The sequence below is a fragment of the Passer domesticus genome, chromosome 6 (assembly GCF_036417665.1).
Source record: "Passer domesticus isolate bPasDom1 chromosome 6, bPasDom1.hap1, whole genome shotgun sequence".
NCBI classification, from domain to species: domain Eukaryota; kingdom Metazoa; phylum Chordata; class Aves; order Passeriformes; family Passeridae; genus Passer; species Passer domesticus.
This window is the reverse complement of record NC_087479.1, coordinates 54,420,391-54,438,995: the sequence shown is the minus strand read 5'-3', so window position 1 is coordinate 54,438,995 and position 18,605 is coordinate 54,420,391. Positions and strand designations below refer to the sequence as shown.

Genomic DNA, 18,605 nt, shown 5'->3' with positions numbered 1-18,605 from the left:
CAAATATTGTCTTTCAGGGAATATTAAAGTTCTCACCTGACCCCTTGGACTTTGTAAACCATGTTAGAATTTAACCAAGGTAAACCAGCTCCACTGTGAATAACCTTTATTAAAAAGATAAAGAAATTATTATCAACACTGAGCAGCCTGCTGAGACAAATAGAAACAGAAATGTTTTAATTAAAACCAGATTGAAAAAAGAATCAATACTAATGACATTCAAATAAGCAGAATTCTAATTAAACAGTACAAGTGATCAGTTTAATTTATGAGACTGACACCACAAAGAACCCTTTTGATTCAGCCTTGTATCGATTTCACAGGATCAGCACAGCTTTCAAGTCTCACTGGTAAAAAAAAAAGGAGGAATCCTTAATATTTATATTCCTTTCAGCAGGACAGCAATTTTAAAATGTCTTTATGTAGCACCATGATATCCCTGCATTCATTTTAAGACAGTATTATCCCTTAAATAATTATATAATTTTTCTGCTTTTGGAAATAATTATGGATATCACCATAATAACCAGCCCTGCACTTGGGAACACTTAATTGCTGTAAGGACCAGTTAGCAGGGATTTCCAAACTACATTTTAAACACTTTTTAACAACTACTTTTTTTAAACAGGACCCTTTTCAAAGACATCTGTCAGCCATTCTCATGGTCTATCCAGAGCAGTGTTATTTGTACCTGCACCTGCACACAAAAATATAACTAAAAAAGAAGAAACAGAGATGTTCTGGAAAAAAACAAAGGCAAAAATAAAAACTCCAAACTCCTTCTGCTTTGTTTGCTGGGTTTGATCTTGTTAGCCAGGAGAGGGGTGTTGGTGTCTGAAAATTGCAACACAGGTGAGCTGCTTTTAAATCTCCCACATCTTCCTCCTGTGGGTGATTTACTCACTGAAAGTTCTGGGTATGAAGGCAGAGGAGAGGAACCATGTGGCCTTTGCTTTTATGGGCAAATTATCTCTTTATTTGCAATTACAGGTTCTTGCCACAAAAACCTTTCTAGTTTTGGGTCAGTGAGGTGGGTACAGTACTACATGGGTTCTGACAGTCCCATAATGGAATATATTTGCTCTAAGTGGCATTAGGAAATGTCATTGAATCATAATTCCTTTTCAAAATCATCAGGATAAATCAGAGCTCCTTCTAAAACAGGCTATGACTTCAATCTAAAAATCATGACCAAGAACTTTATTCATAATTCTCTCATAAAACTAATTGTACTAAGCGACCAAGAGGTAAACTTTTAGATAAAATGAAATATATATATATAAAAGCAGGAGTACCTTAAATACCCTTGAAATCTGGACCTACTCCTCAGTGCTTTGTCTTCTCAGCCTGATTCAAAGCTGGTCTGCACCAGAAATCCAATCTGACAGCACAGTCAGCACTCAGAACTCAGACATGTATTTTTGCCTTCAGATACCACATATGCCATACAAACTGTGTTCACACTGGCTACTGTAGGTGTCAGCAGCCCCCAGCTGATCTGCCTGCCCATGCAATCCAGGAACAGAACCTGTTAGAACCCTTAACAGTCACAGCAAGGTGACCAGAAGCAATGGGGACACGCCTCAGAGGCCACCTTGTTCTTTGTACATCTATTTGATCTGTTCAAGAAAATTAAAAAAAAAAAAAAAATCCCTCTGGCCTAATGCCTCCTGACTTCCTGCACTTCTCCTGCATTTTTTCACTGATCCACTGAGCCAAGAACACAAAGGAGACCTTAGTACTGAAAGAGGCTTGTTAGAAAGATGGACAGTCTTTATCAGGACTTGTAGGGACAACAGCTTTGAATTGACAGAGAGTGAGTGGAGATTGGATATTAGGAAGAAATTCTTTATTGTGAGGCACTGGAGCAGGTTTCCCAGGGATGCTGTGGATGTCTCATCCCTGGAACTGCTCAAGGCCAGGGACAAGGCTTGGAGCAACCTGGTCTGGTGGCAGGTGTCCCAGCCCATGGCAGGGGGTGGAGCAAGATGATCTTTAAGGTCCCCTCCAACCCAAACCATTCCAGGATTCTATGACTCGGAGAAGAATTTCCTTTCAAACTTCTTCCATAAGCAAGGAGCTGGCACTTCCAATAAAGTCAAACTGGTCAAGCTGATTCAAGAGCTACTTCTCCCCAAGTTTAAAAGCCCATCTCTGAATTCTGAGATTGAGAGCAGGAAAAAACAGAGATTCATGGTTGGAAACAAGGTAAAAATGTATCTTGAAGCCACTTTCCCATTTCATTCTTACTGAAATTAACTTTGCCCAGCTCCTGAGTTCCCATGCTTGAGGACATGCACAGGGATGTGTCCTGGCTTTTGGCAGCATTTGTGGGTGAAGGGATTCCATTGAAGAGTTGCCAGTTTCTATCCATGCAGATATGCTTCCAGCCAGTGCTCCCCAGAATCCTTCAGGGAACTGCAGGAGCAGAAGGGAAAAAATCACTTAGGAAGGGACACAGCTCAGCTTTGTGGAAGGCTAACTGTAGTTAAAGAAATAAAAGGAAAAAAAAAAAGATTTTAAATTGCATGGACACCTCACAGCAAAGTCTGACTGCTGTCAATTAGCTGGGAAGATTTAAGGAAGAGAAAAACAAGCTTTGAAACTTTAAAACTTTAGAAAAGTCTAAATAAACTCTAGGTTTGATCTCTCCATGGACATTGATTTGAAATGGCTGCCTGGGTGTCTCTTACCTGCCATCACAGAGCAAAGTCATCTTGGTAATTGATACTTACTGCAAAATATCTACAAAGGCTGTCAGCAAAGTCTTGCTTTTGTACTCAATGCCGTGCTTGTCACAGAGGCTTTTCACCAGGGGAGCCACTTTGCAGTAGTTGTGCCGAGGCATTGTGGGGAACAGGCTGCACAATGGGATGAGGGAGAGTTATTGCAAAGCTTAGCTTTCTCCCTCTTCAAAATAACCCCCTGCCCCAGATTATTCCCATTTTTTGCCCTAGGATGATACTCACTGATGCTCAATTTGGAAGTTCAGGTGCCCAGTGAACCAGTCATTGAACATAGACTGGTTCACGTTGCAGGTTGCGTGGAGCTGGGAGGGAAAAAAACCAAAACCCCCAGATGATTTCAATTTTATTTTCCTGCAAGTCCAACAATTGAACCCCCAGCAATCACTGCCCACCCTTATCTAGCATAAAAATCAAGACAAAGTCAGGGATTAAGCCATCATTGCCCTGAGGAATTAAACACAGTCTGGACTAACCAAGCTGAGTTTTTCATCCTTGATAAAATAGAAAACTGCTGCAAACCCACTATGTGGGATTATACTGCTGGAGGCAGGATAGATGTGAGCAAAGCTCTATTTGCATATTCTTTTGTATCAGGCAATTTTGTCAGATTTATCTGTAGTAAACTTGCAGCTTGTAGGGTAAAAATAAAGGTATTCCACATTGTTTCCCTTTACTTGGCTTAAAAAGGAAATTGGCTATTATACCACCAGTACTTTTCTATAATAGGAAGGGGAAAGGGCTGTGAAAAATATGTCAAGGCCTTTCAGTGAAAAAACAGGATTTTTCAAATCTAGATTTCTTGGTTTTCAACTAAAATTTTAAATGGCTTGAATTATCACAGAAAGGTTTATCTAATGAATGGAAGGGCAAACCTCATTAACAGTAAATGTAAGAGAATAACAACATTGTTTTTCTTCTATAATTTAGACCAGCAGGCCCAGTATTCCAGAAGAAAGGAGTTTCTCACCTGAGTAGACACCCAGTCTTTGTTCTGGTCATAATCAATGTCCATTGGGATGTGGTTCATCTGGGACACCCAAATAAACCAGTTACTCTCAAGGTACCTGGGCAGATAAATCCAGAAACTCTTGTCATATCTCTAATCCCATCCAAATTTAACACTAAAACACTTGGCTAAGTCTCCTCTTAAGTGAAAAAGCACTTTTGGAGTTTAAGAACCACTCAAGTTTTAGATGCAGATGCCCCTGAGCAGCCACCACTCCCACTGAAGTTAAACTGTTTCTTCTGGACTATTTAATTCTGAGAAAATCGTAGGTTTAGTTTTCATTTCTTTCTTTTGAAGCTCAATATTGATTACAAATATTAATTATGGGACTTTGGGTGTGCTCTGAGTTACCTGGACAGCCAGTAGTATATCATGAAGGTTTTAAATCCCATTAAAGGAACATACATGAGGCAGACTCGGATATTGAAAATCACAACCAATATCAGGTCCTGTAAAAAAAAAAAAAAAAAAAAACCAAACCAAAAAAAAAAAACCCCAAACAAATCAGTATGAAAATCAGCCTTTGTTGATGAAATGCCTCCACCCCATCCTCTCCCTTTTTCTTGACCTGCAGCTTAAAAAATGTTCTGATATGCAAATTTCTGATTTATCAGGAGTATGCTCCATTCTGCATAAGGTGGGTGTGTCCCTGAAATATTCCTGCTTAACCAACAATAACTGCAGACAACAGCTCTGCCATCACACTCTGGGTCTGGGAATTTCCTGGTAACTTTTATTTATCTGCTAAAAGGCTAAAAAGCCTCTTTGAAACTATTTTCTCTTGCTGCAGCAAGCCTAGAATCAGCCTTCTCTATCCTTTTTCTCTCTTACCCCCCAACCACCTGACCAATAGGAGGTGAAGGAGGATACAGTGACATTTTTGGAGTTTTCCAGACAGGGAAGTAGTGCTTACCAACCACTTTTTCCTCTTGATTGCAAAGTAAATTGTTGACAGCTGGAAGAAGGGTATGATGGCGAGTGGGGCCAGCACTGAAGGACAGAACAGAAAAAGAGAGATATTTTAGTTTCACTGCATCATAAAAATGATTCTTCTTTCCAGTGGCAGAAAAATTGCTGTCTTTCACATAATCTCTTCCTCTTTTCTTCTCATCACTTCACAATTTCTTCCTCATTCCTGTATCTGTTTGATACACCCCCATCTACATCTCATAACCCAAACAGAGACTTAAGGGGCAGTTCCTCCACAGGGGAACTTCTTTAACGTGAAGAAAGCTTCCTGGAGCTCTTACTTCAATGGGAATATCTTTAAAAACCCTTATTTTGTGGGGGAGGAGATGCATTCATGGTTTTAGGGGATACTCACAGATGAAATACTTGTGCTGGTAATTGTAAGGCATGAACTTCTTCTTCTGCTTTCCAAGCTGAAAAATGAAAAGATATTGAAATATTCACAAAAAGCACAATTAAGTTTATTTCTTCACCTTGTAATTTTTCACCAATTGCACAAAAGTTTCTTAATATCACCCCAAACTTTTGTGAATATAATTCTTCAAAAGACAAAATAATAAGGAGCTAAAGCAAACTACTGCCAGAGCTCCAGTCTGCACTGGATCAACACTGAAGCAAATAAACTGGATAAAACAAAACCCCTGAAATCCACTTTGCCTATCCATAGTGTGCCTAAAACTGATCCCACTAAAAAGCAGGAAGACATGAGAACTGATTTCCTACATTTTCACTCCATCAAACCCACTGGAGCAGAGTCAGCCTGCTCTGGATGCTCATGCTCCTACATAAGAGATCTTTTCCAAAATCCCTGACAAAATCCTTCCTCAGTGGAGCCAATGGTTTTCTATCAATAAGCATTTTGTATCTCCCTCTGCAGGAATCTGTCTGGGACACAGAGCTGGAATTTTCCATGTGCCTTGGAGAATTTCTTCAGCAGGAATAAGAGATAGAGGCATTACTTTAAAAGGCTGGTGTATCTTGCAACGAGGCCGTTTCATCACTCTGTGAGTAAAAGGAATTACAAGGAAAAGGCAAACGAGCCCTTGCCTATCCTGATGCTCTCAGAAACCATAATGGAAGCAGGGAGGATCTATTCATAGTTCCTCTTTTTACGAGAGCCATAAAATTCAGGATTAGGAAATCATTCGCTGTGTTCGCGTTCGGTGCGCGGCAGCTCCTCCGGCGCTGAAGGATTTGGGTGCCCAACAGCTCTGGCAGCCAGGAGGATCCAGAGGGAACATCTGACTCACTACCACTCTCTAATGCAAGTGGGCTGACTCACCCCTGGAGCTGCCTTCAAGGTGCTTGCCCTTACTTAAGCACTGATTTTAAGCCTTTGCTTCTCAGGAGCGGGTGCCTCAGCATTGCAATAACACGAGGCTCTCAGATCTTGGAACGCTTCGGGAATTATCATAAAATCCTAGAATAGTCTGCGTTGGAAAGGACCTTAAAAACCACTTTGTTTCAAGGCTCAGTCTGGGTTGTTATTATATATTAGATACATATCACACTCTAGCTTTCTGTCACTAAATCTGCTTTTGCAGACCTCCATGGAGAGGGTCTTTCCCAGGCTGAAGAGCAGAGGGTGCATGTTGAGGTCGGGGTCCTTGCGGAAGCAGTTGGGCTTGGCGTGGTGCTGGTTGTGCAGGTGGTTCCACCAGCTGGCAGGCAGCCCCTGCGTGGGGAAAAGGGCAACACCAGGGATTCAAACTGGAGCAATATCAAGGATCCCATCTGTTTACTACAATTCCCTCACAGGAGACCTTGCCTGGATTTAGGGACACTCCCATCCATTGCTTAGTCCCGATCAACCCCAGAGAACATTCCCACCACTACCTTCAGCATGTTTATCACCACGATCTGCAGGAGATGATTCCACCTGGGTTTCCTGAAGACAGAGCAGTGCCCCAGATCGTGCTGGAACCAGCCCATCTGGATCTGGGAGACAAAAGGATCACTGAGGAAAGAGAACTGCTTCAATGCAATAATTTCCCTTGTGAGTCTCTGTAACTTCATAGTGTGAATTTCATCCTCCTCCTGATGTGTCAAGAGACACTCACAGGGCTGGGAACTTCCAGGCTACTGTCCACTAGAGCTGCTCAATTCCAGATATTAGTTTCATCAGGAATATTACAGGGGACGCAGCAAAGCATCACCGCAATTAACTTCACTGTCACAGCATGGAATTCTGTTGCTACCATCACGAATAATTAATTTCCAAGTAACCAGCCACAGCAAGTCTGTGGCTTCACTGCATTCCATATTTCCATGGAAATACAAGACTGCTCTTTGAGGGATATCTGCCTTAGCAGATATTAGGCAATTAAAACAGATTAATTAAATAAATTAGCTCATTTGCACCTGCTCCAGGGGGATCTGAGCAAACTTAAGCATTCAGTGTTAATAAGAAAATCTTGTGTTCTTCCCTCTGCCACACCCTTCAATTTCTCCCACCTTAGTGCCACAAATCCCTATTCCCTCCTTCCCTACACCCACACTGAAATGGATCCTTTGCTCATATGGCTGAATTTACTAATCCAGCAGAAAACTATTCAGGGCTAGAGGATACTCATAAAGGACAAAAAAACCCAGAGCCATCTGACAGAAGCAACAGAGAGCCAAAATTTCAGGTGAGAATGAAATATTCCTTCATTTTGCTGGAGTAAGTGATTAAATTAGCTCATCCCATCTTGTGAAAGAGCCAGTTCCACAAGAACACCACAAGAACCCCACCCCCAGAGGGAGCAGCCTGTCAGCAAAATGAGATCAGCTGCAGGCAACAAAAATTGTGACGTAGAACATGCTTGTCATCTTCAGCCAGATAATGGGATCTAAGGAGAGGCAATGCCTGGGATGGGAGCAATCCTCTCCACCTGGAAGAGCCAAGGGCGTCTGCAGCATGGAGCAGCCGTCAGCAGTTTACCTGGGCAGTGGTGAAGAATGCCATGCCAGCCAGGAAAGGCACCAGGGATACGCCAAAGTACCAGAGCACGAGCCAGGATGCAGCATCCAGCACCAGGAGGTGAAGGAAAACCAGGAAGAAGAAGAAGTAATTGGGCCTCAGAAGTCCCATCTTCTCAATGGTGCAGCGCAGCTCACGAAAATCCTCCAAGAGGGATTTCTGTGGGTAAAGTGAATATTAATGCACTATTTACTTTGGAAATGTCATAGAGCAGAGCCAGGAACCCCAAAACAGCCGCAGAAGTTGGAGGAGATGTTCTGTCAGTAGGGGCTCTGTGCCAAAACAAGCATGAAGTCAACAGACTTTGCTTTGATTCTGAGACATCCCAGCAAGGAGAACAGAGCAGGATTTGGGGCTAGGGAGCTCATTCCTTGCTCCCAGGGGTGGATTTGGTGATGCTGGGACAGTCATGTTTCCATGCCTGCCCATCACCACCTCCTGCCCACCCACAGCATCAGGCGTGCTCCCTCAGAGGCCATTCCTGCTACCTCTCCTGTTTTTCCTTCTCCTTCCATGCTGAACCCCGAGCCATTCCCACGGCTGGAATCTAGGGCACTCACCTTTTTATTAGACTCAAAGCTGGGTTGATCTGGTGCCAGCTCCCCAATCAGCAGAGATTTCAGGTACTTCCTCACCAGGGACTTGTCATTGTGGAATGCCACAAAAGCATCCTGAGGAACACAAAGGGAGGGAGTGAGAGAGGGCACATGACCGAACACCAGAGCTGAGCCTCTCATTCCCCAAGTCTGGATTATAACACAAAATCCTGCTCCCCTTGTCCATGTTTGTCTCTCCTGTCACTCTTTCCCATTGACTGGAGCTTGGCCCAAGGAAGCTGGAGGAGTTTCAAGCACCCAGATTTCATAAAAGCCCCTGGGCGAGGCTGGTAATAAACATGAAAGGGTTTGATGAAAAACCCTTTGCAGAGGGAAACCTGTTCCTTCTTCTGCTTGTTTCAGCACAGTCTGTCCCTAGAAGGCTCCAGCCAGCAGCCCTGCCCTATGGATGGGACCCAGGAGCAGGGAATGAGGTGTGTCTCTGCCATGCTTGGGATGGCTTTGAAATCCTGTCTGTGCAACACTAAGGCCATACAAAATAGATGCTGAAGCCTCATATTCAGCAGCATAAACTGGGTGTCTCTTACAGTTCCCTCCCAATTTCCAGAACACGTTGATGTTTTGGGGATGTGGGAGCACTAAGGACACAAAAGTGCTTGTCCAAGAACCATTTCAAATCACAGTTTCAAATCAAATATAAACAATGGAAAAAGGTTGAGATTCCAGATAAATCAAAACTCTTCTTTAGCTCATGTCCTCAGTGGATTTTCCAGAAGAAAGGTAAAGAGGCTGGCCATACCCTTTTTTCTTCCAGAAAGAGCAGATAGAACAAAATCCTCATTTTGAACAGTCTGGTTTTGCTGATTTTGGCTCTGAAAATCAGCAGGGATGAACACAACCCAAATATTCTGCACAGGTCTGGTCAGGATCAAATCCCTGGAAGAGGACAGAGGACTTCCTTGGAGCCTCTTGGCTGGAGACAGTCTTTCTCTGAGTAATGTAGTCTAGAAAAAGTCAGAACAGGGTGACTTTTTGGACATTTGAGCTTTTCTACAGACATCTAGTGGCCCTTTGTCACAGTGACAAATGAACAACTCTGTCCAGACCAAAAAACAGGGGAAATCTTTCCGTCGTGATTCTGTGCCACTCATCCTCCAGGTCTTTACACATTTTTATATCTGTTCATCTTGCCAGGAATTCTGACTTAATCCATAAGTACCTATACTGCAGTTTGGAAACAGGAACCAGAATCCTTTTAAGCAGAGACTCCCATCCATGAGATCAGTATCACAGATTCTTATCACTGAAAGCCTCTCAGTCCTGCCTGTTTTTATTCATCCCTGGTCTTGGGCCCTGATTAGCATCCTACTAACTTATTAAGTTTAGAGATTAACTTTAAGAACTATCACCTGCAACGCACATAACTCACAACATTTGACATCAATTAAATGCTCTGCAATGATCTCGCCTTGTATTTTCAAAATAAACCCCACAGAGGAAGTAAATTCTCACTGTGTATAGATTATTATGAGCTCTAGAGCATTCAAGGGTTGTTGGGGGAAAAAAAAAATCCTGGATCCTGATTTTAGGTAAAGTCCTGCACTAGTAATTTTTTGAGACACCTTCCAGTCCTGCTTTTCTATATGGATTAATTAGAATATATGAACAAGCAGCACTTTAAAAGCAAAAAAGCAAAAAAAAAAAAAATTATTAGGTTTAGCAAGGGCAAGACTCAAAGTGTTGTTAGGATGCAAAACAGATCCACATTGAACCCACAATTTTGGCTACTTGTTGTGGTCCTGTCTTCAAAGGGATATACTACACCTAGAGGTTTGAAAATACCTTTAAGATCAAGTAAAATCAGATTGTAAACATTGCTACAATAAAAGCAAGTAAGATCAAAGGTCATTTTTTAAACCCATTCACTGCGGTTAAAGCCCCTGGGTGTCTATAAATACAATGATGTAAACTGCAAGTCCTTGCAGGAGCTGGGAGCACATAGCTTGGGGACAAATTATTCCATGCATTCTGCATTCCTTGACTCTTTCTGTAGAAGTCCAGTGGCAGAAAGTGCATGAGATAGCACCAGGATCTCTGGGCTGGCCTGTGCTCTGGAGGTCAGTGAAGTTGGGAGAAACCAAACAAGACTCAAACCTCTCCTCTGCTTCCTCTGAGATCACCAGGTATTTTTCTGCCCAGGTATTTTTCAAGCAGGGTGCAAGGGATGAAATGTGAAAAGTAACTGATCTGGTCCATTTTGGGCCAGGAGTTAGAAGTGCTATCCCATTCCACACGCCGAAACCTGAGGAATTAAGACAGGCTAAGCAACTTTCTTAAAGTCAGAAAGTCTTGTCGTGACAAGAATGAAATCTCTCACATCACAAGTTTATGCCCATGTTTCCAATGCTCAGGTTTCTGCCTAGTCAGAAATTCAGCATCTCCTTTCAGCATAGTCTGGGAGATCTGCTTAGAATTTATTATTCCTGCAAAAAGCACCAAATTATTTTAGATAAATCCTCTAGATCAAAGATTTTTGCAGGAATCCCTGGAAGATCTGTGATCAAATATATTTGTAGGACTTTTCCTTATGTCCTGCAGCCCAAGGTCATCATGCTGCTTTCTCAGTCTGCTCTCTGACCAAGCACAGGATTCCCCACCACGTCCTCCTTCCCTGCCACTGGAACCACCTTCCTCTGCTGCTTTCCCAGCTCTTACCGTGGCATCCTGCCCAGCATAGTGGCTGATAACCCGGCTGCCCCCGGGATGTCTCTTGGAAAACTGGCTGACATCATAAACCTTCCTGTCAACCACCAGCCACTGCTCCTGGCCTTGCCCGCGGCCGTTGTGGGTCCCGATCTCTTCCCAAGTGAAAAGCCGTGGAAAGGCTGGAACAGGTCCCGTCCCCTTCTCGCCGGGGCCAGTCTGTGGAGCCATCCGCGCTGGGATTCTCCAGCGCCAGCTCCGTGGCCAGGCTGAGGGTGGCCCATCCTGGCCTGCCCGTTATACAGCCCCACTCCAAGCCACTCCCTGCGCTTCCAAGGGCTGGTTGGCTCTCCTCACCCAAACACACCCATCCCAAGTTCCCTCCTCTTCCAGACGCTTGGACACGCCTGTGAGGAAAAGCCCTGCTCCTTCTTGTCCTTCTGAGCTGCCTTTGCAAGGTCTGACTGCTCCACTGAACAAAAACAGGAACAAAGACAGAAGTTTGAGAAGACCACCTGTTAATTCTAAATAGCCTCATCACCACCCAAACCCTTCAGGTTGTTCTTGGTCTTTGAAATTTTCTTGACTCTGACATGCTAAATTAATGTGCCTTTCTTAACTAAATAATTTATTAAAATACCACCAGATCAGAGTAAAGAAAGAGCACATTAAGAAAGCATTCTTTATTTCCAGTTAATTTGGCTTCTGTATTGATAATACTTTGCATACAGTTGGTTTCAGAGTTTCTTGTATCTTCCTGAGGCCATGCAACCACCTAATTGTTCAAGTAATTCATTCATCAGTCTGTAACACTAAAACAGTTTGTTGTAATAGCAGTAGTAATAATAGTGATAATAATAGTGATAATAATAGTGATAATAACAAAACAACAACAATAATAACGATAATTATGATGACGACAACAACAACAACAATAATAATAATAATAATAATAATAATTATTATTATTATTATTATTATTATTAACACCAACCTTGGCTATAAATTCAGAAACCTATGCTTAAAGGCAATGCTGACATAACTAACTTTACTTAAGCACTTCTCCTGCAGAAACCAAGTCTAAGCATCTCTGATATTGTGAAGGTCTGCCGTGCAATAAAGAGGTAAAAGAGTTCTCAGCTGCAATAAAATACAGTGACAAGGCAATGCCAAGTTTCCTATGAACTCACATCAATTTTGCAGAAAAATTTAAGCAATATAAATCAAATATTGCCCTACTTGAGATCTAGCAGTGTCTTAATCCTGGTTGTTTTTTTAATCAAAAATTCCAAGCCTTGGAAAATTCCAGGCAGACGTGGTACAGTCTGGGGTGGTAGACATGGGGTATTTCCATACTTAGTCCTCTGTAATGCAATATTGAGTTAAATTCTGACTTTTCCCCCTTGCCCTAAATGTTCTATTTATGTTTCTGAATTTCTTAGGTCTATACCCCCAGATGTGGCCTGCAGTGATGCCCAGTCCCTGCCTGAAGCCGGGCAGCTGAAGGTCTCAGCTATCTCTCATGACAATTCACACACTGGGATTCCAAGAAAACTGCTTGTTGTATGAGTTCCCAGTTCTGAGAAGGACTGAAAACACACAGATAAAACTGCAGACTTCAGGCAGGACAGGAAGATAAGGAAAGATAAAGGCAGATAAAAAAGCCAAACTACTTTCTTGACCAAGGCACCTCAGCAGAGTGAGGCGTTTTCCCTGTCTCCCAAGCACAGAGTGGGCAGTTTTCTGGCTGACACAGAACTCCAAATTATGCAATTCTAATTCTTCAAATCATGTAGCATCTTGCAAATTAATCAGTCAAGCCCCAAACTGCCATTTAAAAGTGCCTGACATGTGGCAATTGGTGAACCACCCAAAGTAAGAGAAATGTGGCTGCTGCTATTACCAGACAGCGATAAAAGAATGGGAGGAATAATTTCTACCCTGCTGTCATATTGTATTTTGTAACTCTTTATCTTGCTCTAAATAAAAGCTGAGAGTGTCCACGCTAATGATGTGTTCAGGATCTATATACATATGCAGTCTTACCTAAATCAATGTTCAGTACTTGAGGTGGCGGCAATAAAATATGCAACAGTTTGCGCAATTTCCTGCAGATGTGGAGTTTTGTGCACATGTGAAAATATCAAGTTACTCCATAGCTGGCTGAAAGTACCAAAAACCCTTCCCATGGCCCTATATTCAGACTTGTACATGTAGCAGCTTCTTGAAAAGGAGGAGATAAAAAGATAAAAATGTTGGGTTTGGTTTCGGTCTATGAGGAGATGCAGGATAAAGAGCCAGGAATTTATTGGAGTGAACAAATATGGGATGTCTCTGTCTATACACACAATCAGCAGCTGTGACTTTCATTGTTAACACTGTGGGTGCCAGCATCCACCAAACTGCTGGAATTAAATTTGGGAACTCTTAAGATGATTGTCCTCTGTATTAACAGTGTATAAATATTTATTGTCCGAATTTATTTAGCATCAGATCCCATCCAGAGGGGCCTGTAACGCCCACTGATATTCTGTTAAATTAAAATCCCTTCCCAATGTGAAAGCAGAAGCTATCTTTGTCTATATTATCCAGGTTACCAAAATGATTCCAAAAGCTCAGACAGTGAAAGGCATGGTCCTGCTCACCCAGAAAAACTCTTGAGAAACCTGTTAAAGTGAATTTACACCACACTCGGTGTTCTGCAACCACTGCCCACACACCTGCCAAAAAGCGTGTCCTGCGCTCCCGGGAGCTGGTACACGTGCACAGGGCTGCTCCCATGACTCAGAGGCTCCTTGCACAGCTCTTGACACACTTTCCCAGATTTCCAGACGGGCACTCACTACGTGAGTGCTCAGCTGCCAGTTGCTGCCTCAGCCCTTTTATTGTCTGTCACGTAAATGTTTACAGCTTACACTTAATCGACTGGAGATAAATGCTCCAAAAATAAATCTGGTACTGAGATACCCCAGAACACTTGGAAGTGGTTGACAATCTTAGAGGTTTTCCCAGCATTAATGATTCTTGTTTCTAAGAAAAACTTCTTCTCCAGAGAGGATCTTTAGGTTCTGAGTAATACTGTCTTACTTTTTTACAGGGTTTTCATGGAGTCTTGCGAGTGGGAGCATCTCCCAAGTGGGGCTTGGGCTGGGCAAAACTGGGTGCAGAATCTCTACTTTATGAAGTGTAAGCCTCACCAGAGTTGTTAAATAGAAGATAGACAGTTTTGGGTTGAACAGGTCTCCAGGATTAGGTGTCAACATGGAAAAAGCTGGAAAAGTGTGACCTTGGATGAGCATCTACAAGTACACCTGCACTTCTCTCTGGAAGCAGAGCTGAACCCTGTCCTGGCTGCTCTTGGATCAAAGAGAGAGCATCTTGGATCAAAGCAGAGATATCTGAAATGTCTCTGCATCAGGAGCAGGTACCACCTAATTTATACAACATAACTATACGTTGAAGGGTTTGTCCTCAAGGGACTCTGGAATGGAGCTCACAGGATTCTTTTTGGAGGGTTCAGGAATGCTCTGCCCTACAATGGCTCCAAGGAAATTACCTGCATCCATCCACAGTCAGCACACACATTCCTGTGCACAGAGTCTGCTTTTCTTGCTGGATTTCATGGACTCTCCTTCAAGGCTCCTCTTTTGTGACCATGATGTGCCTCTTCCCAAACACAGCCAGGAAATAAAAATAATTATTTTATCTTCAGCACAAAATTTAATGGGGAATCCATAATCTAGGAAAAGGATGCATTCAGAAAGATCTTTGCAATCTTTTCAAGTGATAAAAAACTTTTGCAGTTGGTAAAATTTTGTTTTGGAAAGGAAAAAGAATCCAGTAATTTTCTGCTTTTAATAAAAGCATTATAAGGCACCATGTCAGTCAGGAGAAGAAAAGGACCAGGTTTTCCCTTTTTTAGTATATTCTGGGTTGATGAAATACCACCCTGCATCTCAGATGGAGCTACTTACCAGGAATACCATGTCCCATGAAATGGAAAGAGAAACCTAAAGCAAAACCAAGGGGTTTTTTCATAGACAGAGTCAAGTTTGTAATGGAGACCCTGCCTTGAGGGGTTTCATTTGCTCAGATATTTAAAATTTTTATTAATTTTGTTTCATTCCTTAGTCCAGATATCAATAGGGTTTTTTTCCCTGTGAAAACCATCTTCACACCCTTTGCAAAAGAGGAAAAAAAAATACCTGGGAAAGCCACACCTTCCCTCCCAGCTTTTGGTTGCATTTTATGAGTAAACAATAAAACCCCGAGATGTTAATTAGAATGAGGGCTAAAATTAGGCTCTGTAATAAGCCCTGTGAACCTTCTCATCTGAATCTCCCCACAGAACAATAAATTGCATTAGAACACATATTATATAATTTTTTTTTTGCAATTCTTATGTAATAAACCCTTTGCACCCTTCAGCTTCATGAAAGTCAGAATCCCAGGGGCTCTTTTGTGGCTTTAAGATCTAAATTAAGCTGATCTAAAGTTACAAATTCTGTAATTATCCTCTCCCAAGTGCTCTATATTGGTACACACAAGACATAACATGATCCAAGTCAAAATTGTTAAATGCCTGTAACAAACCCATTTTGTTTTCTCACTGTTGCATGTTTGGCGTTGGCTTTTTTTCAGACCAAGCAGCATTTTTGTTGCATTTTCTGTGCCCAGGGCAGGGTACCCACTGCTCACAAACTGCTGAATGCTGTGGCTGCCTGAAACTGGGCATCCACAGAAGAGAAACTCCACAAAAGGTGCTCGAAAGTTTAAGACTTGGTTTTGCAACCTTAATTAGGAACAAAGTGGCCTAAGTCAGGATTAAAACACCCACGGTGTTTCCATGGCCTAGACTCAGAGCACCTTCCTCTGTCTGGCCTTCCTGTGGGCCTTGGGCCGCCTTCCAGCCTCTGCAATAAACGTGGCACAGCCAATATTTGGCCATAATTCCTTCCCTGGCCTTCACCTTTTGCCTCTGTCCTTCCTCAGCCACATACTTTGGGGTATATTCTTAGGGCAACGTAAATATTTTGCCTCAGAGATGTCCCTCATCCTTAAACTTCTACATCCTACCCTGCCCGCAAGGGCACCACTCATAGTTTGCATATTTTGTTACTTCTTTTGCAAAATTTAATTTTCCTTTGACACTTTAGCAATTACCAGATTGCTGGAGTTACTACAAGTAGCAACTCCTACTTGTAATTCCATGACCTTTTCACTATTCTTTCTATTCCCAATCTGCCTCACAGGTTGTCCCTCATCCCTCAAAAATGCCCTCCTGAGTTTGTTTCTCCCCTCTTTGCTAGGGATCTAAGTCTCATAATTTTATACTTACTCCTTTATTTTGCCAACTTTGGAATATTTGCTGAAGACAGAAATACCTGTGGCTTTCTAGTCTCACATGTTTCTGATCTTCCTCTATGGATGAGGGGAGAAGAGGGAACAAAACAAAGAAAATGTCAAAACCTGAGCTCATTGCAATCTCCGCTCACCTTTTATTTTACTTGGGCAACACCCAGCATTTCTTACCTCACCTTGTTTCTTTTTCCTAACCAACTGGGAGATGATCCTGGAAAGGAATTCAGGCTCACTTGTTAGAACATTGGCACCCCTTCTTGCCAGAAGAAGTTATCATTCTATCTTGGTCTGCAGCTAAATGATGGGTTAGTGCTCATCTGAAAAGGTCTATTATGCAGGAGGTGACCTCATTAGGATAATACTGCCCACAGGCCTGCCCTGATCTCTTCCTGAGTCAAAGCAAACATTATACAAGGAATTACCACCCATAAAATCGAGTTGTTCTTGAATTTTTATATCACCCTTAGAGGACAATCTATCACTGCTCCTGCTAATTGGACTAATTAACCTTGGTACTAAGAATTTGCGCTTACACTGTATCTTGAACTGGTATTGATTCACACTTCAGCTGCTGAATATTTCACTATTACTGACAGATTGAAGTATTCTCTGCTCTAGAACTTCTCATTTTATGATCAGGTCACTGCCTCTTCTTTTATTTGGCTCAGGGGATGCTGACAGTTTTATTCTCTCACCAAAAAAAAATCACCAGACTGGCAAGAGCCTAAATGATGAGCTGCAAAAATCAAAAAGCCAGGGTGATTCTTGGGAGCAAAGCCAAGGGAGATTACTGTGGATCAATCAGACCTTTGGAAATTTTGCCTAAGGGGCACCATCATAACCAGCATTTCATATAAGCTGTCATGGGTGTATCAATACTTGTTGCTGTTTCAAAACTATTCTTGGTGGAAATTCCTCCCCATCTTCTGAACATTTAATACCAGTCCCTGCAGGAGATGCAAATCCCAGAAAAATCTCTTCCAGTGTAATGCCCTTCCTTTCCCACCCATGAGCAGTGTTGCATTACTGCACTTGTCCTCTACACCTGACCTGTTAGGTAATCTCTTTATAATCCTTGTAAAAGAACCTTGGGAAGCAGCAAATCCTCCCGTTTACGAGCAACTTGGCTGCTGTTCATCATCCATCCTGTGGGATCTACAATCAGCTTGATTTCCCCTACTTTTCTAAATGTGGGGAAAATTCCACAAAGAAAACCATTCCTCTCTTCAGGAATTTGGGATAAAATGGATGCAAACACATCCACAAATTGGGCAAGGACTGCAAATCCACACCATTAACAAGTCCAGATGGGTGGGTGTTGGCAAGGGGAAAACTACAGCATTTTCCTCTTTCAGTTGCCCCATCACCCTTTACTATGAACATCACCCTGACATTATTATAATTCCTGATGCTCCATTGCTGAAGATGCTCCTCCCTGATTTGGAAAAAGTGATTTATTCCAGCTTGGAGCCACCTCTTTGTCCAATGACATTCCACTTAACTGGATAATCTTCAAAGCCTTATGAGCCTCTGACATCTTCAGGAACAATATCCTCTTCTCCCTGCCATGAGCAGGGACACCTTCCACTATCCCAGGCTGCTCCAAGTACAGTCCAACCCAGCCTCGGACGCTTCCAGGGATCCAGGGACAGCCACAGCTTCCCTGGGCAACCTGTGCTGGGGCCTCACCACCCTCACATGGAAGAATTCCTTCCCACTACCCACCTACACCTCTCTTCTTTCAGTTTGAAGCCATTCCCCTTTGTTGTGTCACTCTATGCCCTTGCCAGGTCTCTTTCATGATCTGATCCTATCCTTCTGATCCTCTGAGATGTCCTCCTCCCCTTCTGATGTCCGACTGCCACCCTGTGGCTATTCCACAATGTTCAGGTTCCATTTTTAAGGCCAAAAGGTTTCCACTAGATGGCAAAGTTGGGGCCGGCGTTCTTCCTAGATCGTGTAATTCAGTGTATTTCCTGAGCCTGGAAAACTCTCTGGAGAACTCTTCTCGAACCTGACAACTTCCAGGAAACTCAGCACATTCATATCTGGTTTTGCTGAGTCAGGTCCCCATTCACTCTTACCCTTCAGGACTGTGAATCTGCTCATCTGAGTTATTCTTCCTGGTTCTCCAGGCATTTGGTTTATTGCATGGTGGATGTTCCCTCTTTATGTGGCAGGGAAAACACAGGAGAAGCACGTTCTGAAGAAAGACGTTTATGACAGTTCTCTCTCTGTAGCTGTGGACAGCCATTTGTTCCACCTTTTACAGAGTGAAGACTCTTGCACAGATGTATTTT

At 42.6% G+C, this 18,605-nt stretch overlaps 1 protein-coding gene across 1 annotated transcript; it reads right to left on the bottom strand.

Moving 5' to 3' along the window:
• Positions 1–239: 239 nt before the first annotated feature.
• LOC135303753 (acyl-CoA (8-3)-desaturase-like) lies at positions 240–18,475 on the bottom strand. The gene is made up of 13 exons (XM_064425878.1): positions 14,501–18,475; positions 9,041–9,177; positions 8,245–8,355; positions 7,646–7,843; positions 6,559–6,660; positions 6,269–6,397; positions 5,078–5,135; positions 4,667–4,743; positions 4,105–4,202; positions 3,715–3,811; positions 2,970–3,049; positions 2,736–2,861; positions 240–2,418 (listed from the first exon to the last, which is right to left on the bottom strand). Exons 2-13 carry the CDS (start codon positions 9,080–9,082, stop codon positions 2,367–2,369), a joined length of 1,170 nt encoding a protein of 389 aa, XP_064281948.1. The 5' UTR covers positions 9,083–9,177; positions 14,501–18,475; the 3' UTR covers positions 240–2,366.
• Between the last annotated feature and the right edge of the window lie 130 nt (positions 18,476–18,605).